A 24,893-nucleotide genomic window follows, 5' to 3' on the forward strand; every position below is an offset into this window, starting at 1 on the left:
GGGCTTCCTGCACTCAAGAAACATCCTACCCACTGAAGTACCACTCAGATCCTTTGTGGTAGCCATTTTAAAAAGTTTCAGATACCATATGAGCTCACAGAGACTCAAGCAGCAAGCATGAAGCCCACAGGGCTGCAGGGCTCTGTGTGTTATGGCTGTCAGCTTGGTGTTTTTGTGGGACTCCTAACAGTGAGAGTAAGGGTGTCCCTGACTCTTTTGTCTGCCCTTAGGATGCTTTTCCTCCCTCTGGGTTGCCTGGCCCAGCCTCGATATGGGGGTTTGTGCCTAATCTTACTGTATCTTGGTATACCGAGTTCAGTGAATGTCCCCGGTGGTCTGTCCTTTTCTGAAGGGAAATGGAAGGAGAGTGCATCTGTGAGAGGAGGTTGGAGCGGTGGAGGGAGGGGAAACTGAGGTCGGGATGTGTTAAAAACACAAACTAAATTTTTTAAAAACCCTCAAAAAAAGTTACAGACGTAAAACGTCACCCAGTTCCTGCGGGCGAAAGGTGTGCTGCACACATTGCTGTGGGAGCCAGTCATTTTCTCCAGCTGACTCCCGACAGCGAGGTTTCCCCCAACTCTGGTCCCTCTGTTGAGCTGTGAGTAGGGTTCTAGGCAGCGAAGAACACGATTGCCACTGTTGCTGTTTTGCTGCAGCTGCTTCGGGTGGCGAAACATCAACCACAAAACTCGACAAATCCACAGTGGGGTTTATTGAGAAAGGGAGCCAAGGGAGGGGTAGGTGTTGGCCAACCGGGAACAGAGATGGAAAGGGAGAAGGGAAGAGAAAAGAGGTAAAGAGACACAAAGAGGAAAGTTGCTGTGGGTACGTGAGATCTCTACCTACGATTCCCCTTTTAGTCTAAAGATTTAGACTTGAAACAAACTAAATTGTCTCAAACATATATAAAGCATATATACATAGGAGGTGACTAACAAATTGTCATCTGCCTATATCCTATCCTAAGCATATCTATCCCATCTAAACTCTAAACTTACCTGAAAGAGATGCCCAAGTCTGTACACCTCCTTCCAATCCCAACCCTAAATAATGGAAAACTAACCCTGACAGGTGTTGGGTGTGGTCAGTGCTGCGGGTATGTGAGCTCTCTACCTACACAGAGAGAGAGAGAGAGACAGGAAAAGTCCTGTCTGCCCCAGAGGAACAGCAGGAAAGAGGAGAGCAGGAAAGAGAGAATGGAAAGAGAGGAGAGCGGGAAAGAGAACACAAAGCCAGGCAGAAAGACCGTTAAGTGGGTGGGGTCTTTCTCTTAAAGGGGTCCTTTGCACCTCCGTGGAACCCTGAGCTGACCAGGGCACTGCCTGGGTGCATCCTGCCAGGTAACACGGTCAGGCCAACATAACGCCTGAATCCTTAAAGCCACCGGGTCCCAGCCTTCCTAAGACAGCACTGCGTAGAGCAACCGTGGCTGAGAACATGAGCGGGAAGGCAAGGTGCCAGGTGGCGCCTACGTGTCCTCTGAGCTGATGGTGATGCCGTTGCCGTGGTCACTGGGCTTACGGTGGAACCCCCCCCCCCACCGTTTCCCATGTCCTCCCAGCTTTGCTGAGTTTAGTGCTCTCAAGTGTAGGTGTGTCCTAGAATTCTCTCTTTCACCCCGTTCCCTCCTCTTTCCTACCTCCCAGCACCACAGGCTCTGCTCTCACAATTTAGCTATCACCTGAAGCTAAGTTCACATTTTTTTTTTAATTTCCAGCCCTGGCAACCTTTTAAAAATAGTGTTTTATTAATTCCTGGGGAATTATGTATAAGTTATTTTGATCGTATTCACTCCCCCAACCCTACTCCTTCCAGATCCACTTGCCCTTGCTCCCTACCAACCCAGCCTTCTGTCCTCATTTTTTAGTCCCACGGAGTCCAGTTTGTGTTGCAAATACTTTGAGGTGTGGAGCAGTGGTCCTCAGCCTTCCTAGTGCTCCGACCCTTAAATACAATTCCTCAAGTCGTGGTGACCCCAGCCATAAAATTGTTCTCGTTGTTACTTCATAACTATTATTTTGCTGCTGTTATGAATTGTAATGTAAGTGGGTTTTTTTTGTCAATAGAGGTTTGCCAAAGGTGTCTGGACCCACAGGTTGAGAACTGCTGCCCTAGAGAGTGTGATCTACCTACCAGGGGGGCCACACCTTTAACAAAAACTGACTCTCCCTCTCCTGGCAGGTACCAATGTGTCAAGCCCCCCTCCATGTGCTAGGATTTTTGTCTGGTTTGGGTTGCCTGCTGTCCCAAATGCTATGAATTCACACAACTGTCCGGAAAAAAAAAAAACGGTTCTGTTGCAATTATCCGCTTCCTCTGGCTTTTAAAGTCTTTCTTCTCTCCTCTTCCACGACGATCCCTGAGCCTAGAGAGAGAGAGAGAGAGAGAGAGAGAGAGAGAGAGAGAGAGAGAGAGAGAGAGAGAGAGAGAGAGAGGTATGATATGGACAATCCATTTACAGCTATCTCTCTGTAGTCTCCCATCCTCCGCATGTTGTCTGGCTATGTGTCCCTATGTTCATCATCATCTGCTTCAAGAAGGTGCTTCTCTGGTGAAAGTTGAGAGATGCACTAGTCTATAACAAAATAAGCCATTAGGGAATCCATTTAGTTACTATTGCTAATTTATCAGTGTCATCGTAGTAGGTATCCCCCCCGCCCCCGCAGGGCATGTGACCTATCTAGCCACAGAATCTTGGCCCCCTAACAGTGCCAGCTATGGGGTCCGTCATGTGGAGCACTCGGTACTATTTGTCTGATTTCCTAGCACCTGTATCTTGAGAGAGAGTCTACCTGTATGCCACATCCAATATGCCCAGACCCATCCTTGCCTTCCATTCCTGTTTCCTAGGGTTGCTAATGTGCCAGCCATGTTCTCATCTTCTGACTAGTGACCAGAGTTAGGTTTGAGTCCTTGTCTATTCACTCTGTATCAGATTGCCTGGTTACCAAATCTTTGATTCATCCGTTCAACAGACACAAAAATGGCTGGGACACCACTCTCCACAAAGCGCCGAGCCAAGGTTCAGCCCCACCATGCCCAGTCCCCCCCCACCACCAACAGTAGGTTTCAGTTTCACTGTTCTATGGCTTTGACCTTGTGCCTTAGTGCCTTGTGGTGGTTTGATCGAGAGTGGCCACCTCAGGCTCATCTAGTTTAATGCTAGGTCCCAGGTGGTGGGACTATTTGGGAAGGATTAATAGGCGTGGCCTTGTTAGAGAAGGCGTGTCACTGGGGGTGCTCTCTCTCCCTCTTTCTCTCTCTCCAACCTCCCTCCCCTTCCCTTCCTCTCTCCAGCTCCCTCTCCCCAACTCTGCCTCCTCCTTGCTGATAAGGAAGTAAGCTCTTCTCCAGCAACACATCTGCCTGCTTACTGTCACGCTCCCCACACTGATGGTCATGGACTCTAACCCTCTGGAAGTGTAAACCCCAGTTAAGTCTTTCTTCTTTTTTTCTTTTCCAAATGGTCCTGGTCATGGTGTTCTGTCACAGCCACAGAAAAGTAACTCAGAGAGTGTTCCACATAAGCATGGCCCGGCCTCTGCTTCTGGAGTAAGAGAGGTACTGATAGTCTCTGAGATGCCCAAGAGATATCTAGACGGATGTTTAAATTTTGTAGATTGTGACTCTGAGTCACCCAAGGGAGGCCGAACCGAATATTGGATTTTGCTCACCAAGACGGGAAACCATTCTGCAGACGCTGGCTGCTTTCTGCACCAGAAGAATGCAGGTTACATGCCTGAGCTTTTCAGAGCTGGCATGCATCCGTTCCTCCTTTGTTCTCCCACAGTGACCTACCTGTGCGTCCCTTTGTTCTTGAATAGCAAAACTAGAAGTTATGGCAGCATCCCAAGTCAGGCTAAGAATAGACCTTTGTGCTTCCTTTGTACATGTGCTATTTACCAAGTCCATAAGACCTTTGTTGAGTTTTTTTTCTCTTGCTCCAGACATTTTCTGGGTCCTCTGTACTCGTGGGAACACACACAGCTCTAACCTCTAGCATTCTGACGCCAAACACGGGGCTGTAGGAAGCTTGGGAATATTTCACAGAAGCAAGGATGCGTCTAAGCACTTGAGCCATAAGAAATCAATTCTGCTTTATATTAAAAAACTCCTGGTATCTGTTTTCTGGAAGCTTCTCCCCCTGTGCTTCATAGCTAATTCTGAAGGACATGATTCTAAATCTTCTGTGCACTTCCTGTGCTATAGTGGGTATCTGTTGTGTGCACACGTGCATGTGTGGGCATGTGTGAATGTACTTGTAGGAGCCAGAGGTCGGTGTAGGGTGTCTGTTTCTCTCCACCTTACTTTTTTCTCTCCTTTTGAGACAGGGTATCCTACTGAGTCTGGCGCTCCCCGATTAGATTAGAGTAGGTGGCTTCTTTGCACCAGGAATCTACCTTCTCAAGCCTCCCAGTGATGGGATTATAGACACTACATGAACAGGCCTTATGTGGGTGCTGAAAATTGGTAGTCGTTTTTTTTAATGCTTGCCCATCAATCCTTTTACAGAGTGGGCCATATCCACAGCCATGTGTTGTCATTCAAAAGTTCACCCTTCAGAAACGTCCTTCTTGCCAGGCATGGTAGGGACATTTAGGGTGCAAAGACAGGTAGAAGCAGGCAGAACTCTGTGAGTTCAAGGCCAGTGTAGTCTACATGGCCAGTTCCATGCCAACCAGGACTACACAGTGAGACCCTGTCTCAAAACCAACAAGCAAAAAGATCCTTCCCTCACATGAAGCCAGCCAGGCGCTGTGTGATCCTCCTGCCAAGTCCGTACTGTAGCTTCCTTTTAAGTTTGTCGTCAGTGGCCCTTGGTACTACCAGATGTGTTAGAATGCCCATGGCCTGTACCAGAAGGGTGGAGATTATCTTGGCTTTGGGAATCCAGAACCTAATCTAACCTTTAGAGTCAAGGAGATCCGAGCACACATGCCAGTGGCCTTTGTGGAGAAGCAAGCCCAGGAAAACTCTTCCAAAGCCCATCAGATAGCTCTCCCAGCCTGGGAGATAAGCTGACATGGCTTGCACTCAGCCTCGAAGGCAGTAAATGTTCATTTCCACTGCTGCCTACAGCTTCCTTAGTGCCTGTAGGCTAGAATGCCCTTTAAACGCCATCATCACGCACCAGTTAGGCCTGAGGCCCATTGGCAACAACAGGAGTCAAATGGTGCCCATCACTGCCTCCCAAGGCCATGCCTCATGTCAGGGCTCTCTTACTGGGTGTTACCCTGTGTGGGTCAGGTAAACCATGTAATTAATGGGTCCAACACTGCCATAGCATTCCAAAACACTTCATGCCTTAGACATCCTCTATGCTCTTCCCTCTTGACCAGCCTTTGGAATCTTTCAAAGGATTCTGGCTTAGCAAACATATGATCTCACTGACTTGGCTTGATATAAGCATGTTGTGCTATTTAAGGAATCAGTGGGCTTCGAATGTTTTCCAGTTAAAGAGTAGTGGAAATCCACATTAACCCTTTTCAGTGCTATATGTTATGCTTTGATTATTGTGATTACTAAGAATAGTCACCACTGAATTTCTTCTCTTCTGGGAGAAGCTACAGGATGCTAAGTTTGTTCTTTTGTGCAGAAAGTCACTGAATGGGTGACAGCCGTAAGTGAGACTAACAATACACTTTTGACAGATAGGTAATTAGGGTGGCAGGTGGCATGACAATGGAGACAGGATGGTGAAAGGAGGGCATGTGGTTAGGAAAAGCCTTAGAAAAGAGAAGAGGCTGTCATGTGGATTCTAATGAGACAATGACCTTGATTCTAGGCAGCCTTCTTTCAGGATATTTAGTTTAATTCACTGCAAGGAGTAACAGCAATTGGTTTTTATATTTGAAAATCCAACGAGTCAAATATGTTGCATTTGAAAGGCTCCGTGGAGAGCAGCCAGCGGGTAGAGGTATGGATCAGCATCTCCGGTGACCTCTCAGGAGGACGCAGAGAGGGACGCAGAAACGGACCAGGCTTACACACTTCTCCCTGAGGTTACTGCCGCCACTACCCACCAGTGTGACCTCCACGGCCTCTATGGTCTCTGCACCCTCTGCCTTAACAACGTCTTTGTTACTGGTCATCATCTTCTGGAGAATAAAGCTGTAAAGTAAGATGCTGATTCTCTCAAAATGAATCATATATAGGATTTTTCTCTTTTTTTAATATCAGTTTGATCCAGCTAACTTCCTATTCTGATCTGCATGCGGGCTATCTCTCTGCCTCTAAACAGGAAGACATACGTGTTCGAGGGATGCCATTCGCTGCTTCTCCATTAAAGCAGCTCCTGGTTTGTGTGTGTTACTTCAGGGGAAGGCTTTCTTTCTTTCTTTCTTTCTTTCTTTCTTTCTTTCTTTCTTTCTTTCTTTCTTTCTTTCTTTTTTAAGACACTGTTGTGGACCCATGAAACCAGAGCTTTCTAGATTTTAGAAACTGTGAGTCAGTTATTAGGTGTTAGGCCTTTTAAAGCATCCCGCTTCTTTGATGGAGTTAGTTTTTCATTAAAAAGTTAATTGAAAATTTTTTTTAAGTGGAATAAGTTTTACATGTGACAGACAGAGCAAACAGTTCGATCTGAGCAGATTGCTACACTGTAGTTACCCTGCTTACAGCATTCCCTTTCAAAGTCTGTCGTGTCTGGGTCATCTTGAAACACTCCTAATACAGCAATCATTTCCTTGATACTTTCTAGCCACTAGTCACCCTCACAAGAGGCTAAGGATGGGGAAGAGTCCCTAGAGAAAGGAATGAGGCAAAGTCTACCCCTCAGTGACCTCGCTCCAGGTCCCAGCAAGACCAGAACCCACAGTGGAATGGAGGGAAAGGCCACAGGAGAAATATAAAGGGTCCTGATGGAGGGACCCAGTAAGATAAATAACGGAGACAATTGGGGAATGAATTCAGCAACTGTTCCATAAAATCTGTGATTACAGGAACTATCAAAAAAATAATAAAGAGTCTAACGTCCTTGATTGTGGCTAACTTTTTGAAATTTACCTGTGAAAACGATCATACGCATGGAAAGGAAATGGTGACAGCAGCATCCGGAAGGCGGAAATAACTGTGAATGAAGGCAGGCAACGGAGGACATCCATAAAACTGACACCCGCACACTGTAAGAACACGAGCTTTCTGGCGGCTCTGCCCTCTTTCAAGGAACAGACATCGGAGGTGTACGTTATCCAGGACTCCACCCAGCAGACCCTAATGCCGAAGAACAGAGTCCTTGAAATGTCAGCGTTTGTTTGGATGTCACACGATTTATCCCGACAGCTGCATTTTTCCATGCTGGATACGATCTGGGGAGGCAAACATGTCAAAAGCCCTATAAAACTTTTCTATAAATATACGTTTAGAACAAGCACGCAGAGCTGCCACCCCTCCACCCCCAGACATCTTGCTGAAGAGTAAGCCATGTCCTCCGCTCTGACAGAGAGAGGTTTTTTTTTTTTTAATTTTTGGATTCCAGTAAGAATTTCTCAGAGCCCCCATCCTGCCTCATTCCTAATTAACCCTCTGTGTGCCAAGTCACGGTCTTAACTTAGGATCTATGAACTAGAACAAACTCAGTAAATGACCATGAGCTCAAACTGAGTGACCCATGCACTAGTCACCTTAGCAGACACTGGGAGCTTTGGCCCCGATTCCCTAGTAAGGCTGGTAAAAATCAGTTTTTGCCAGGGGAGTCCCTTGATATCTTAAGACGGGGTCTCTAAAGTCCTGTCCTCCTCTCCCCCCAGGCTAAGACTTGCCCCTTGCTAATTCCCTTTCTCGTTGGTTTAGGACTCTGGGGTTTATCTAATGAATAACTTGGGGATGGAAATGGCCCCTGTTTTCTGATTGTGGCCTCAGCCTTACAGCAAATGACTGCTTAGACCTTCCAGCTCTCAGAGTTCTGAGATGAGCATTTGCAGGCCACAGGTAAGAAAGAGGGGTGTAGTGTCTCCCACTCATCTGTAACCTGATTAGTGCTAAACACACCTCACGCTGAGACTGGGCAGTCTTGGCCTGTTTCTTACATCCCACCATCCATTGAGTGGGCCTTCTAGACTCCTGTGTCCCAGCAAAAGGAATTGAGTAGGGGCACAAGGAGCAGTAAAAGGAGGTGTGGCTTTCTATAAACAAACAAATAAAATGAAAGAAAAATGCATTTCCTAAAAAAAGGGTAAGACTCCAAAGTTGGCAGAAGGGTTGGAAGATACTTGGCCTTCACGCCTTACCTTTTACGGCCTACTTTTTGTTTGTTTTGTTTTGAGACGGGGTTTCTCTGTGTAGCTTTGTAGACCAGGCTGGCCTCAAACTCAGAGATCCGCCTGCCTCTGCCTCCTGAGTGCTGGGATTAAAGGTGTGTGTCACCACCACCACCAAGCATGGGCTACTTTGATAGTGTGCTTCCTCACACGTTTGCACAGCCCTGGGCTTCCCCACACTCACTCTGCTACCTGTCTGCCTTGGAGAAAGTCCCCAGTCTTCCTCACTGCCAGCCGCCGTCTTTGTATGCTAACCCCAAAACCTTCTGTGGACTGGAAGTTGACATAGCTGTCCCCCAAAGGACATTGCTCATCACCCATGGACCCCCACATTCCAGTTCAGAGGTGTCTACATGTACCCCCATGGCCTCCCACAGTGCTAAATATGATCAGGCCATTTGAATAAGGAGAATGTAAAGTGTGATTCCTCAGCCTCCCTTGGGAGAACACCATGAGCTGCCCCTGTCACATGACACCATCCAGAGTGGATTCTGTCGTCGTCTTCTGACTCCTTTGATGGCCAAGGCATAAGTGCCTACTTCATGTCGTCTGAGAACTGATTCAGGGACAAGTGCAGATTAATTCTGAACTCTGATAAAGTCGGGATGTGTAGCCGTGTATTCTTCCCGCCAGCTGTCTGGGTCCTGCCGCTGTCTCAGCCCCCCAAATAATACATGAGACACTATGTTAATTATGAAGCTGTCGGCCCTTTGCTGTGGTTTCTTAATGGCTAGCTCTGACTTAATTATTAGCCCATAATTACTAATATATATTTTTATAAGGTCTTATCTTACTGAGAACACATCCTCATGCGTCCTCTCCTCCTGGGATCACATGGCGACTTCCCACTCTTGACTACACTTCCCAGGATCCTCCTCGACTTCTACTCCCACCTATCTTGCTTTCCTATTGGCCAACAGTGCTTTATTAGTCAACCAATCAGACAAACATATACACAGAAGGACTTTCCCCATCAAGGATGTTCAAGTTTTATAGGGGAGAAAGGGCAGCCTTTTCCTGAGATGGCTAAGAAAACAACAGAGCTACTAGCAGCCCAACTCCCTAAATCTCCTCTGAAGCATCTTGCTGGGTGCAGCAGGACCCCTTTCCCACTGAGAACTGAGGGGTTTTGCATAGGCCACGTGCCTGGACCCATAGTCTCTCTGGAGGAGCTTAGGTTGACTATAGCCATGGTACCCCAATCACAGCAGCAGCCCGTTCAAAATCAAGTCACTCTTCAGGCATATAATAAAATCTAGGAACTTCTATTTCTGTCCTAACTCTGAAGAAAAGACTGAATACATAAAAATCCTAGGGAAGGAAACAATGTTTAAAGGCTTAAATATATTTTAAATAATATTTTATTCTTTAAAATCTCATGATGTATACAATGCATCTTGGTCATATTTACCCCTACTCCTCCCTTCCAATCCTCCCAACTTCATATCCTCTTTTTTTCCTATTTCCTATTATTTTAACCCATTGAGTCCAGTTAGTGCTGCCCATATATGCATGAGTGTAGAATAATCTGCTGGGGCCTGGGAACCTACCAGTACTCACTCTTCCTCCCCAAGCAGCCATCATGGCCAATAGTTTCTCAACTAGGGATGAGAGCTCATGGACCATCCCCATCTATGCTGGAATTTCCAACTGGCCTGATCTTGTGCTGGTCTTGCACAAGTAACCACAGTTACTCTAAATTAATGTGTATAACTGGATCCTTAAATGTTTATTATGTTTTTATGTGTATGAATATTTTACCTGCTCATATATCTGTACACCATGTGCATGCCTGGTACCTTTAGAGGCCAGAAGAGGGCGTTTGGTTCCCTGGGACCAGAGTTACAGATTATTATGAGCTATCGTGTGAGTGCTAGGAATTGTATTCACTGAAAGAGCTGCCAGTGCTCTTAAACACTGAGCCATATCTTCAGTCCTGATCATGAGTTAAATATTTAAAGTACCTTCATTGTCTCTCCATGCACTTCTTTTGCTCTCTGTGGTCTGTTAATCCCTAATATACCATATACCTTGCCTCTGCTTTACCATTACATCTTGTTATGCTTCATAAGGAAGCCATGCTTCCCATTTCAAAGTCTTTGATGAAACTACTGCTACCTGTTGGGAGAAAATCTAGAAGTAAAATCCATTGTTTTCCATTGGACATGCCCAATAATTCAAAAGGGACAGCCATGTAACAAAAATGTCTGTAAAAGTCAGCAAGTTGCCTTGGGGTGGTAGGGAGACTGTTGTAAACAAGACAGAATGAAAATGGTTGAAATGTAAATGTAGTCACTGATACTACAACACTGATATTAAAATGTTGTGGGACGTGTTTCCTAGGGAATCAAGAGGCAACATTCCTCTTTGGAGTGATCATTCTGGCCAAGCTTAAGGAAAGAGATCTGATGGAGTTAATGTGTTCACTGAATGGGCTTCTGATTATTTTTCTATGTTTTTTCCCTTGTTTCTTGATGATTGCCTCTTCTTCCAAAGGGCTAACCCTGGTTGTATTCACCATTCATAGCTGAGATTATATAGAAAACTAGCATGACATCATGTCAAATGCACCCCTTTATTGGAGGTGTCCTGTCTACAGGCTCATCTTCCCATAGTCCAGTCCTGTGCCCTCCTCTAGGGCCCATGAATGGGTATCAGCACCCAACCTCACTCAGGAAGCCTCTTAGTAGAGACCCTTCTCCTGCCCCCCTTCTCATTTCTTCTATTTATTCTCTCACCTAGCGGCCTCACCTATCACTCTTCAGTCTAGCATTTTGACATTCAGCACTTTATTAGACCAATCAGGTGTTTTAGGCAGTCAAAGCAACTTAGCTTTGCAGAGTTAAACAAATGCAACATGAAAGAATGCAACACATCTTTGCATCATTAAACAAATATTCCACAGCATAAAAGAATTAACATACTTTTAACACCTCTCTCCTTCCTTTAGTGACACAGATATGGTACCCTGCTTGATAGCTTCCTGTAGCTGGTTCATGCTATTATTTTATACACTTGTCTTTGCTGCCTGCTTTTAATACATTAGGATGGCATAATGTTCACTACAGATTTTCCCAAAACATCCTATCTGCTAACAGTTTAGTCTTCTGTGATTTTTTATATTTGTATTTATTTTTGGTAAGTTCATACAATGAAATAAATGTGTTTGCCTCCCATTTTCCCCTTCAATTCTCCCCAGATTTTTCCCACACCCCCCCAATTTCATGCTATCTTTTTCTTTTATGACCTACCAAGTGCAGGTAGAGCTGCCCATATATGTGTGTGGGGGGGGTACAACTCTTTTGAGTTTAACAAGCGTCGTTATGACTTTCACCTTTCAATTTAGGCTTTTTACCAATGAAGTTGTAATACCACTATAAGATAATTATAAATCTGCTTTATTGACTTTGCAGAAATCATTCTGAATTGATTATGGGTCAATTTTGATAGGTATAATTATTTCTCCATGAGTCATGATTTCTATATTTTGGAATTCCTAGAAGTTTTTTGTTTTGTTGTTGTTCTTTAGGTTTTTTGTTTTGTTTTGTTTTGGCTGTATTGAGAGGTCATTTACACAGCACAGATCAGATGTTTTCAAATTGGGCAGTCAGTGTGCTCACTGAGTCCTGTGACCCTTCTTTTTTCTGACTTGAGAATAATCGTGTCACCCTAAAAAGAAAAGCTGTCACCCCTGTTCTCTTTGCCCATGTTGCCCCTGGCAATTCCTCGACTTTCTGGCTATGCATTGTCTATCCTGGACATTTAATTAAATTAAGTTAAATCTGGGTATCTGCATGATAATTTATAATTGGCTTCTTTCACTTAGCAATGTGTTTTCAGGATCCATTCACACTGTAGGATGCAACAGTCCTCCATTCTTTTCCATGACTGAAAAATACTGCAGGCATTGAGCATAACACATTTTATTTATTCACTTACCTATGTAATATTATTAATGTTGTTCTTATAGAGCAAGTTTTTTTTTAATTGGCTGTCATTAGGAAAGTTACCTATCTTCATGGCAGATGTTCTAAATACTTTTTACCTTCACTCTGAGGTGTGGTCGTTACCTTGTGTCCTGTTAGACCAGGTCAGACAGCTGTTGAATCCTAAGCTAAGTATCCCTCGCTTTCCCGGTAAAACCCTCATGTCCTAAGTCAGCATTCTCAGTCTCAGTGTCCCATGTTGGGAGCAGGCACCATTACCAGCCCTTGCGAGTGCCAAGTTCTGACTCAGAGTCTTCCGGGTGGCTCTTCCCCCATCCTGATGAGTTTCCCACCCATGCATGTGCAGATCTGCTCATTGAACACCCACGTACAACCTCCCTAGATCCCAGGAATCCCCTCCGTGTCCAACCTTTCCGCTTCTAGTCCTGGGTCCTGTGAGCTGCTGTTCTATTCTGTCCCTTCAGCTTCGCGAGGCTGCTAGGCTCCTCCTGGGTCCTCTTTATGAGCCACAGTCTGAAGACCCTGTCATAGTTAAACTTAAACACCCCTGAAAGTGAAGTTAGCCTTGTTGGTTGCATGCATCTACCAATGAGTGAAACCTTTGAAACACTGTCTCATGTGTTCTGTGTTCTTTGGTGACAAACAATACAGCGTCTTATTGTTCCTTGGGTGGGTGATCACGGAAGGTGCTATAGGGTGGCGTAGACCGTGACCACTTAAATACACCGATTACCGTTCACACTTAAAATCCAGCTCTTCAGAGGGTGCCTTGGGGGTTGTGTGTTTCATCTGGTGTGACAGGCAATGCATTGCCAGTGCACATTCCTTTAGGAAGCCGTCATGCCTCTTGCTTCTGTGGGTAAGGGAACTTTTCTGTCTCTTCCCACAGGTCATCAGCGAATTCGAAGCCTCCCCTGACTCATTTTCCTACCGAATCCCTAACCTGAATCGGAATCGACAGTACAGCGTCTGGGTGGTGGCAGTGACCTCGGCTGGAAGAGGCAACAGCAGCGAGATCATCACTGTGGAGCCCCTGGCTAAAGGTATGTGGGAGGTTTCTTATGACCACACGTCCACCCTGCCTTATCTGAAAGGACACTTATGGGCATCACATCCCAGCTAGTCAGCCCTGGGCTGTGGGTGTGCCCGCCCGCCAGGAAAGCGGCTTCCCTGGCGGTGAACAAAGCATCAAGGACTGATGACTTCACTGCTAACACCGTATGTGTGGGAGAATTAGCGCTAATCACTACCTGCCACTTCCCCAAGGAAGTCCTTTGATCTCAGTCAGGTTCACACTTACTAAAGAGACACCTGTTTCACAGCGTGTGGGGGTTTGAAATGCTACGAATGTAAGGAAACCAACCATCCGCTGTTGGATGAGCTGTTTTTCCGCTGCCTCCGTGATAAAACTCAGTGACCGAGCTGTTTGTGGAAGAAAGAGTTTGTTTTGGTTTACAGTTCTAGAGACAGGCATCGGCATAGCAGTGTGCAGCCAGAGCAGAGAGCTGAGGGGATCACAGCTCCAAGCACAAACGTGAAGCAAAAGGAATGAACTGTGCAATGTTCATTCATCCTTCCAGCCGCCTGCACACTGGTGCTGCAGCCTTAGCCCCCAAATAACACACAAAACACTATATTAACTATGAAGCTGTTGGCCATTTGCTATGGTTTCTCTTTGGCTAGCTCTGACTTAATTATTGGACCATAATTACTAATATATATTTTTATAAGGACTTATCTTTCCATGGACGCCCTCCTGACGTGTCCTTTCCTCCCAGGAGACCACATGGCAACGACTCTCTTCACTATATTTCCCAGAATCCTCCTAGACGCCTAGTCCCACCTATCTTGCTTCCCTATTGGCCAACAGTGCTTTATTTATACCAATCAGACAAGCATATACACAGAAGGACTTCCCCCATCAGAACTGGAAGTAGGGTGAGGCTGTGAACCCTCAGAGACCATCCCCAGCAAGGCCCCCACCTCCAATGGTTCCATGACCTCCCCAAACAGCACCTTGAACTGGGGACCAGACATTCAAATCCACGAGTCCCATGAGGGTTGTTCCTCATACAAACCACCACACGGTTCACTTGTAGCAACGAGACTTGGATTGGCAAGGAACAGAGCACCCCCTGAGTGTCAGTCTGGTACCTTGTCTCATTGTGACAGTAGACAGGCCATCAAAACCAGGCACAGCCTTAGTGTTCATTGCTGTCTGTGCTTCCATAGTCCAACTAGATAAGCCTTTGAAGTGAAACTGAGTCCATGAATCATAATTTCAAGAGGATATTCCATGCTATAAGGAAAACAATATATTTATTTACCAGAGAGAGAGTCGCACTAGCTAGGAGTTAGAAGCCTGGCTGGCTTCCAGGAGAAAAGGGAGGTTCCTTTTCCTTTCACTTCCTTTTATATCTACCTGTGTCAGTTTGCATGTCCCCGCCCTCATGGGCAGATAGCTTTGTGGGGTTCACTCCTACAATTCCCCTTTTAGTCTAAATAGAAGATTTAAATTTGATACAAACTCAAACATATACAATAATAATTCCAGCTCAGTCGGGCACTGCCTCTGGACTCTGGATCACCAATATAGTTCCAGTATCATTTCTAAGGAGCCTGAAAGGGAAAACCCAGACATTCCAAAGCTTCTGATTTTTTTTTAACCTCAAAAAGTCCCTGGTAACGTGCTTGTTGATGTGGTAGTTTGGGAAGCTGGGCAGCTTAAAATGGTGAAGGGAGAAGAAAATCCTGCAGTTTCAATAGCAATCCAGGAAGGCAAAACGTCAGCTTAAAAGACAAATTGGAGTTCCTGTGTGTTGTACACTTCGGCCGTGATATCCACACACCTTCTAACATAGAGGAAACTGGAGTCGAGAGAAAACATAAGTTACAAAGTCTGCCCTGTGGGATAAATGAGGACCTGATTCCTGCAGGCCCCTCCTGTCTCCAGACAGCCTGAGTGAAGTAAGATATTACACAGTCGGAGAGGGCTCAGTGGGAAACAGGCTCCTTAGGAGTGGGACCTACCAGGAGAGATTGTATTGGAGTCATTTCGTAAACTCATCACTGGAGTGTCAATATTCTCCTCAGTGGTAAAGCATAGTATGCAAGAGACCCCACACTTAATCCCTGGACCACTGAACAAGCAAGTAATTATTTAAATGCCCATTATACACTAGGCACTATACCTGAAATACAAGGAACTTGGCTTACAGGGTTTGGCTGTGGAATCAAATCTTCCTAAATCTTGGCAGCTTGGTATAGTAATGGAAGTGCTCAAAACAGAATTCTGGCAAGGTGGTTTACCCGGAGGGCTCTCTTCAAGTGGGGGCTCAGGAGTCCTTGGTTCTTCAAATTTGTGATACGTGGTTCTGAAGTGTCTGGCCCAGGCCTTGTAGAAAGTGTTTACAGTCAGGATGGATTTGTACACATGACTTTCCTCACATATTTTAAAGGGAGAGGCTACAGAGACAGCTTGGCAGTGAACAGCCCAGGCTGCAGAGGACCCAAGTTTGGTTCCCAGCATCAACATGGCAACTCACACCCATCACCTACTGCTCCAGTTCTAGGAGATCTGACACCCTCTTCTGACCTTATGGGCTCTGCACATAGGTGGTACATTATCATACATGCAGTGAAAATACCCATACACATTTAAAAAAATGAAGAATGCAAGCAAGCAAGAAAACTTGGGCCAGACCTATCTTCAAGGCGGGGCTGGGAAATGAAATGAGGGAGAGTGTGTAGAAGAAGCAGGCCTTGGTTAGTACAGAGGAGTTCCTTCTAAGGATGAGCAGAGCAGACACACCTACTCTCAGGGAGACAGCTTGTAACCAGCATCATGAAATCCATGCATGGTGGCCAGCTGCACACTAAGATTGCTATGTAGAAAAACCACAGGAGGTACGGCTGAGGTAGTGTGAGTCCACAGGCATGAGACCCCCCTGAAGGACAGTGCTGAGGCGGTCGGGGGGCCACAGGCATGAGTCAAGGCAGTAGCTGGAAGAGAGAGGGGTGATGAGGAGGCGAGCGAGGTCAGGACGCTGCAGTTAAAGGTCAGCCACGCAGGTGCAGCAGTATTGGAACTGAGCAGAGCCGCCAGATGGAACAGCGCTCTCTGAGAACCAAAGCGGTGGGGACGGGGGGAAGGCCTGGACTTGGTCCTGTTAGGGCATTCGGGATTGTATTCGGGATTTCAGACCCCACTCAGAGTGAAATGCAAAGGTACTGTAGGAGATTTAAGGAGGGAAGCCTGAGAGAGAGAGAGAGAGAGAGAGAGAGAGAGTGCGCATGCGTGCATCCTCTCTGTCTCTGTGTGTGTAAATTGTGTGTATCTATGTGTACACTTCTGTGTGTGTGTGTGTATGTGTGTCTGTCTGTCTGTGTGTGATCAACTTTATTTTTCAGAACAGTTTCAGATTACAGAAGTGTAGGGTACCTGCAGAGACCTGCCATTTACACCTCTCCAGTTTCTCATATTATTGACATCTTTAAGACTACACAGTTCTCTATATCATGAGTTTATATATGTGTATATATATGTGTATATCTGTGTGTGTATATGATGTAAATGTGTATATGTGTGTACATGTATATATGCATGTATGCATGCATATATGTCTATATGTACATATATATGTATGTATATATGTATGTATTCATGTGTGTATGCATGCATGTGTATATGTATATATGTGTGTATGTGTGTGTGCGTGCATGCATGCATGTATGTATGTATATATGTGTAGAGAGAAGCCTTTTCCTTGCCAGCCGCTTTGGTTTTTCCCCACCAGTCACCTGGCCTCTGTCGCGTTGTAGTCCCCAAATAACACACAAGACGCTGTATTATTTATTAAGCTGTTGGCAGTTTGCTTGTTTCTTACTGGCTAACTCTGACTTAAGTATTTAACTCATAATTGCTAATCTAAGTATTTCTCTTACCGGAGAAAAGTTCTGAACTTCTTACCCCTATGGCAGCTACATCTTGACTCTCTATGTTTCTCCTTCCCAGAATCCTCCTTGACTCCTAGTCCCACCTATCTTGCTTCCCTATTGGCCAACAATGCTTTATTGACATATACACAGGACTTCCCCATCATCTATGTATACTGTGAGACTGGAAAAGAAAAAAACAAAAGCCACCGAAGCTGATGGGTAAAAACAGCTCCAACCTTAGAACCTTCCCACCTCCACGAGGAGCTGCTTCATACACATGGCCCAGACTGACTAGGAATGTTCCTCACCCCGCAAGCCCAGCTTCTGAGCCAGCGGGCATTTACCCACCATGTTCAGGACAATGGAGACAGGGGTGGCTTTTGGTTGTTTGTAATAGCCAGTGCTCTGTGCCAGACTTGGTTCCAGGGACCCCAGGACTTCCTGCTCCCCCCCTCCTTTATCCAGTATTAAGTCCCCAAGCCCAGAACCATGCAGGGGTTCCAGCAGCTCTGGTCCCATTAATATGGATCCAGAGTCAGTTGGGGGCTTCTTACTTGTGATCTCCGTATCTGGGTATCTAGCCAGGTGGGGCTCCTATAAGGAGAACCTGCCCCTCCTTCTGCATACCTAGCCTCCATTGCATGTCCAAGCTTGCTGGCTCGAATAAAGAATAGTCTCTGCCTTGGGGTTTGTGCACCAACAACAAGGAAGTGATGCCTGGTGGATGGTGCACATGGGAGTTGTTTTCTTGGAACGAAGCATAGCCTGGTATCTACCAGTCCTGAGAATCGCTGAAAGTGATGACATTGGGAGAGCCACCCTCAACTGCTCCCTTTCCTTAACATGTGCCCGAGTTAAAGGTTAAGCCGTGAGGGGCAGTGGACAAAGTATCATAGAGCTGGTAAATAGCTTTGGTCCAGATTTACTTCTTCTGGCCATTGGACTGTGTTTTATGTTGTCTATTCTCTCAGATATTAAAAGTATATTTTAACATGCAGTTTTGGGGGCTGAGACAAATCGCTTCATAAAGTGCCTTGAAAAATAATAGAGCTCATAGAAAACACAGCTTGGAGTTGCCGGGCTTATGAAACTCCAAGTGTTTAATATACTGCTCATATCTTGGGTTAGTAGAAGAAAAAGATGCTGCGATGGGGACTGTCATCCATGAGCATGTCCTTGCAAGGAGCATCCCCCAGAGAATAGTCAGGACAGCTGCTGCAGTGTTATTTAGCTCTGGGGAGGCTGCTCTGTTGGGAAGGTCACCTTGGCTCTGTGTAGATGGTCTGCTCTTTGGTATTGTAGCTCCTGCACGGATCCTCACCTTCAGCGGGACAGTGACTACTCCATGGATGAAGGACATCGTCTTGCCTTGCAAAGCAGTTGGAGACCCCTCACCTGCAGTAAAATGGATGAAAGACAGGTAACCAGTAACCCAATATATGCCTTTTAATGAACCCTTAGCCAGTATGTCAGGCAGCCTTGCCCAAAGTCTGGTGGGCTTCTACTCTGTGTGTGTGTGTGTGTGTGCATAAACACTGATTCTTGTAGTCCAAGCTAGCTCCAAACTCTATAATTAAGGGTGACCTTGGATTTCTGACCTCCTGCTTCCATTTCCATAGTGTTGTGATGACAGGCATGTGCCACCATGCCCAGTACATTCAGTGCAAAGTATCAAATGCTAAGAAGGCGCTCTACCTACTGGGCTACATGCCAACCCCCTATTTCATGCTTATTAATAGGAGCTGGAGAAACCTAGCCCTCTCCTGAAATGAGGGAGAAATAGCAGCCAGCACCTACCTACCTTGGAGCATTCCAAATCCATCAGGAGGAATTGCTTGAAAGCATGTGTGTTTTTTCATCAAGTCCTCTATCAGCCCAGAGCCTGAAAACACTTGTGAGCAGAGGAGCCAGATCCCCCAAGCATCACGGTGGAGTTTTCTCTGTGTTACCAGGGCATGAAGGCAAGGTGCTCAAGTCATTGGGAGCTTTACCAGCTCTCTCTCCTTCAGAGATAATGGCAATACAACCTGAGGCACATGCCCCAAGAAGGAACTTTAAGAAAGGGGATTCAGAGGTTGGAGAGATGGCTCCATAGTGACCTTGCAGGGGACCTGAGTTTGGTTCCCAGCACCCATATCCCCAGTGCTTCACAACTGCCTGTCAGCTGCAGCTCCAGGAGTATCCAAAAGCCTCTCCCTCTGTGGGTAATACATGTATGCACACCTCTCACCGCATCCACACATAAAAAAATAAATTACACATATTTATTTAAAAATCAATAAAACAAAATAAGAGCTGGAACACGGCCCCATGTAGTTCCAGCTCTTGAGAGGCTAAGGTAGGAACACTGCCAGTTTGAAGCCAGCCTGCTGGGCCACATAGCAAGACCCTCTCTCGAGAAAAAGCAATGAAACGCATTAGGACTTAACTCAGAAAAGCTGGCTCTCCACACTCAATGGTGATTACTATAATAATAAAGCCAAGACAGAAGGGAGAGCAATGAGTTCTGTCCATTTGCCTCTTAAACATGCTTTATCTCTATGCAGGGGAAGAAATTCAGATATAAATAGAGGCTGAACATTCACTAATAGGCATGGAGATTTTAAAATAACGGATCGAGAAGGGTGCCTATTTTCAAACAAAAGCACTTACGAGCCTAAATGATTGAAATAATGGGCTGGGCCCTGTGAGCAATCTTCTCATTGCATTTTAAGTTGGTTAATCCAGAGCAGATTTATAAGCTCCCTGGGTCAAGCTGGCACTCTGCCTTACCTGGGAGTGACCCCAGTCAGCTGGACAATCTGCCACCTTGTCTATGGTGGTGATGACAGAAAACTCTTCACCCAAGGGTGAGCTCCATGCTCCCTCGAGATGCCATGTTGAGCTGTGTATGGCAAGTTCATTAAGAACGGTGATTTGAAAGTGATTTTAAGTCTGTATCACAAATTTTAGTTTGCCGTGGGTGATTTGGTCAAGCTGGCCCTTCTGCCAACAAGAGAGTTTCTCACAATTGCCACAGTGAGAAAGTCCCCAAAGCCTGTATAGTAGAGGGGGAAGAGACAAGGAAGTGTGAGAGGGAAAGAGAGAGACATGGGAGTGTGAAGATAGTTGTGAGCACTTGAGCACTAGCTGAGCTAACTTCTTGGAAAGTGACACAGCTCTAGCCTTCTGCTTGACAGACTAATAGATTCTTTTTTTAATCTCTACTAATCAGTAGTTTGGTCACATAATCACAGCATAGTTGTTTCAAAATGCACAAATAATCGAGGTTGCAATTTACTGTTTGCTCCGGAGAAAGGCTTTAATGGTTCTTGCCAACCTCAGCTAATGTGGGTTGTAATTCCTTTAATCTGTGCATTTTTCTTCCTGTGAGGTAGTAACGGGACACCCAGCCTGGTGACGATTGACGGCCGTAGGAGCATCTTCAGCAATGGAAGCTTCATCATCCGCACAGTGAAGGCAGAGGACTCAGGCTATTACAGCTGTGTCGCCAATAACAACTGGGGATCGGATGAGATCATTTTAAATTTACAAGTACAAGGTACAAACCTGGGAGTCTCTTGATCTTTTACTACATGCAGATAGCAAAATTGAGCCAACTCAAAAATAGCTCGTTGTTATCTCATTTTGTAAATTCCGTGTTCATCTTGGAAAAATGCCTAGTTTCTTATTTCTGTATGTGGCCATCTCTTGAAAAAAAAAAGTCCTTCTTGATTATTTCAACCCCTGCATGGTTTACACACGCATGTGTAACCAGTACAGCATTCATGGAAAGTAAGTCTCTGAGTGTGATCATTTATGTCTGCTAATTAAGTCAGTAAACAATGAAATATCTTGCATCACCTACAAAGTTAAGTAGTATAACAAGAGGCTTAGGGCTTCAGCTATTCACAGACCCACTGATTGAAGCTCTAAGCTAATTGTTATACTTTTGTATTTGATGCAAGATATTTAGTAATTTATTGCCATGCACAAAACATATACAGCCACCTTCAAATAATGTGATATTAAACCAGTGTACAAAACCCACATGGCTATTGAATGGGTTCATATTAATTGCAGGAGGGATATTTTATCAGAGGAGAACTAAAGGGTCTGTTTCTTTGGATTTGGTTGTAGTCACATTAATAGATCACAGCAAAGGAAAATGCCATCAGTACTCTCCTGGACAGGACTTTATGTTCTGAAAGTACTGTGAAATCTATCTTGAAGTTTGAGTTAATTGAAGTTGGGAGAGTTCTAGGGAATTGTGGAAGCTACCACTGAAGTATTTTTCTTAGCAGATGGGTCAGTGTTCCGGGCCTTTGGAACAACATCTCAGGCTTTCACATGGGAAGAGAGGATGTTTTCTGTGATTGTGCTCTTAGTCTGGGATGATCTGATCATTAATCGATTCAGTGTTTTGTCCAGAATTGAATTAAGGCCATTGTTTAGCAGTGTGTGTCCCTCAATCCTTACACAAGGTTGTGTACACATTGCTACAACCACTGTCACCTCACAGATTTGGTTTTCAGAGCTCTCTGTGCATGTATGTGTGTGTGTGTATGCCTGTGTGCACACATGTGTGTATCTCTTTGTGTGCGCGCCAGTGTGTGCAGTATCTGCCTACACGTATATGTACTTGTGTGTGTGTGATTGTGTATTTATGCATGTGTGTGCATATACATGTGCTTGTTTGTGTGTATATGCTTGTGGATGTATGTATGTGTGTATGCATGTATATGTACTTGTGTGTGTATGTGATTGTGTATCTGCCTGTTTGTGTGTGTATTTGTGCATGTGTGTGCATATACATGTGCTTGTTTTTGTATGTGTATGTGCTTGTTTGTGTGTGTATGTTTGTAGATGTATGTGTATATTTGTGCATATGTGTGCATATGTATGCTGTGCCCTGAAGCATGAAAGCTTTTTATAATTATTCTTCCTATTAAATGAATCCTCCCTTCCCTTTTCTTGGGAAAAGCAGAACAGCTAAGTGAGCATGCCTATCATTTCCAATTAATTTTCTGGCTGAAGTTCAAAGTAAATTAGTGCCTATGTCTTCTGTAAATTTAAAGATTTCAATCCATAATGAACAATGGAGGTATCTTAAGGGATGGTGAGGAAATGAATTAGATGTAAGCCGAGGTAGAGAAACGTGGTCGACTTTTTTCTTAAATAATAGACTCACTGCATTCTGTCTCTTTAGCCTGAGATATCAATGAAATAGACAGTTTGACAGAAATGAATTGCCTATGTTGGCAACCTAAAACACGTATTTAATCAATGGCTGTTACAAATGATTTGGTAAATGACTGTTACAGAGGACTGAAGATGTGAAAAACTAATTGTTTTCTACAAACTGCTTCCTCTCTAGTTCCTCCAGATCAGCCTCGGCTCACCGTATCCAAAACAACATCTTCCTCCATCACCCTCTCCTGGCTCCCTGGAGACAATGGAGGTAGCTCCATCAGAGGTAAGGAGATTAGCCATCCAAACTGCTATTTTGTGGAATCATCCACTGACCAAAAAGTGACACATCTTCATCAAATAACTGTTGTGTGACCGTTTGTTCTCCCCCAAACACTCAGGAAATTGGTTTCCTCATTATCTATGCATGTATCTGAAGCACACATCTGTTTTTATGGGTGTTTGCTGAAACTTGGATCATTTATCCAAGGAGTCTGGTGCATGTAAGTCCTATAGTTAATATAATTAACAACAAACCAGAAAGGAAACAATGAAGACCGCCTAGTTTTCTTCGCTAATAGCCGCACTGGTCTTGCCAGTTTCCAGTTTTGCTAACCTGTGGTCCCTTTCTCCTTTACACCTGCCCAGGGTCATGTGAGAGAGTCACTGAGCTGTAATAAGTGTCGCATGTGCTCATGAAATAACTTCTAGGTGTTAGTTTATCCCCCACCCGCCCGCCCTAATTTTGTCAGCCCTACATCATCGCTTCAACCCACCAGTATGATAATTAAATCATACCGGTATGATATCATACCTCATATCATACCAGTATGATACGAGGACCATACTGGTATGGTCCTCCTATGATAATTAAAGGCACAGGGTGTTCGGGTTGGAAACAGTCTGTTTGCAAGAAGGCTTTGCATTTAAAGCACTGTAGCAGGACCTGAGGGAGGCTGACACCGAACAAAGAGGTGTCTCATTCTACCACTAGTGGAGCTGGGGCACTAGTGATCCACAGACAAGCAAAAGTCCATTGTCCAGAGAGAGAGGCAGGAGGTGGTCGAGTCATGGCAGAGGTCATGAAAGAGGATGGGGCTTAGGCTCAAGGACTAGAGACAAATGGAAAGACTTAGATATTGCGGGGCAGAGCCATGGGGGGCATGCTCAGCCAGCTTCCAGCTTCTGGGGGTGTGGCATCCCACATCCTTCAGCTTGATTACTCAGCACTGCAGCCACTCTGAGAAATGGTCACACTCCCCAGAAACCACAAGTGCCACCAGTCAGGACTTGGCTTTCTTCTACATCCAGTTGTTGGGTGCTGGCTGAAGGGAGACTCTTCCTTTTATCTTTTTGTCAGAAATACAAAAAGGTGAGGTTACTCTGTAAAAATAGCTGATGATTAGGGGTGAGGCTGTGCCTGTGGGTTTGAGGAGCGTGGGACAGCTTTGAAACGGCTGCCATGTGCGAGGCACAGGGACTCATTAGCAGAGGAATAAAATCACTGCTGCCAAGAAGCCAACGGGACCCAGCTGCAGATGCTACACAGCCCAAATTGTGGTGGTCAAAATTACTACGGCAATCAGAAGTGCTGTTAGGCAGCTGGAGGAGAGGAGAGCGTCACAGGGTACCCAAGTTTGTGACAAGTGGGTGAAGTGTGGGTGCTAGTCAAGGCAACTAGGCCCAGGTGCTTCAAATGCCCCCACAAAGGGGGGAGAGAGACTCCTCAGAGAAAATAAATGGGCTCAAGGGATCCAGGATCTAGAGTCCAAACAGTTTGGATTTTGTGCGCATCATAGTTTGAGAGAGACCTGGGTAGATGCCAGCATAGAAGGTCTTGGAAATAAAGCCAATTTTATTGATGAAGAGTTTCCAAGTTGGGTTGTCCCAGGAGACTTCAGGACATCCCTGAAAAAAAATTGTGATGCCCAAGTTGCTGGTATTGGAGGGCGTCACAAATTGGGTAACTACACTAATGGATGTTGATGTCACAGAGTCCAGCAGCATCGGGGACCAGAAATCAGGAGACCAAATCTCTTAGGTGGTTTCGGTGGTAAGACATGAGAGCAAACCACAGTCCCCAAGATACAAGTGAGCCGGGGTGGAGGCTGGGGTCCGAGAGCAGATAATCCTGCAGAGATTGGCTGATCTTGGGGGAGCTCAGGTCAGGAGCACAAAAGTTGGCAGAGAGGTCCAGGAAGCAGGGGGCTCTGTGGCTTCAGGGAGCCAGAGAGAACAGGCAGTGGAAAGATGTGTGGGAGACAGAAGCAGTCATGAACCATACCCCCCCAGGGAGGAACTTGGGGAACCTGAATGGCACTGGTTTGGGCATGGAGCCTCTGCAGTGCGGCAGATGGGAAGTGTTCTGCGTTAAAACAAAAAAGCAGTTCCCCAGAGAGAGACAGATGATAGTAGTCCCCCAAGGCCCTGCCCACCATGCACAAGTAAGATTATGACAGTCTAAGCGCGCCAAGGGGCGGAGCAGAGAGGACACATCTGACCCCGGATATCAGTGATAAAGAACATAAGGAAGAGTTTCGAGGACACCAGGGCAAGGGGTGGGCTCTACAGTGCCCAC

The 24,893-nt window shown here is 45.4% G+C and overlaps 1 protein-coding gene across 1 annotated transcript in view; it reads left to right on the forward strand.

Annotated features, from left to right (window-relative positions):
- Dscam (DS cell adhesion molecule) overlaps nt 1-24,893 on the forward strand; it is a 445,727-nt gene that overhangs the window by 365,628 nt on the left and 55,206 nt on the right. Inside the window, 4 exon segments of the mRNA XM_040750391.1 lie at nt 13,098-13,251; nt 18,449-18,566; nt 20,524-20,687; nt 22,503-22,601. Of these exon segments, the coding sequence (XP_040606325.1) occupies nt 13,098-13,251; nt 18,449-18,566; nt 20,524-20,687; nt 22,503-22,601 (535 nt within the window).

The sequence above is a fragment of the Mesocricetus auratus genome, unplaced genomic scaffold (assembly GCF_017639785.1).
Source record: "Mesocricetus auratus isolate SY011 unplaced genomic scaffold, BCM_Maur_2.0 Super-Scaffold_100008, whole genome shotgun sequence".
Taxonomy (NCBI): Eukaryota; Metazoa; Chordata; class Mammalia; order Rodentia; family Cricetidae; genus Mesocricetus; species Mesocricetus auratus.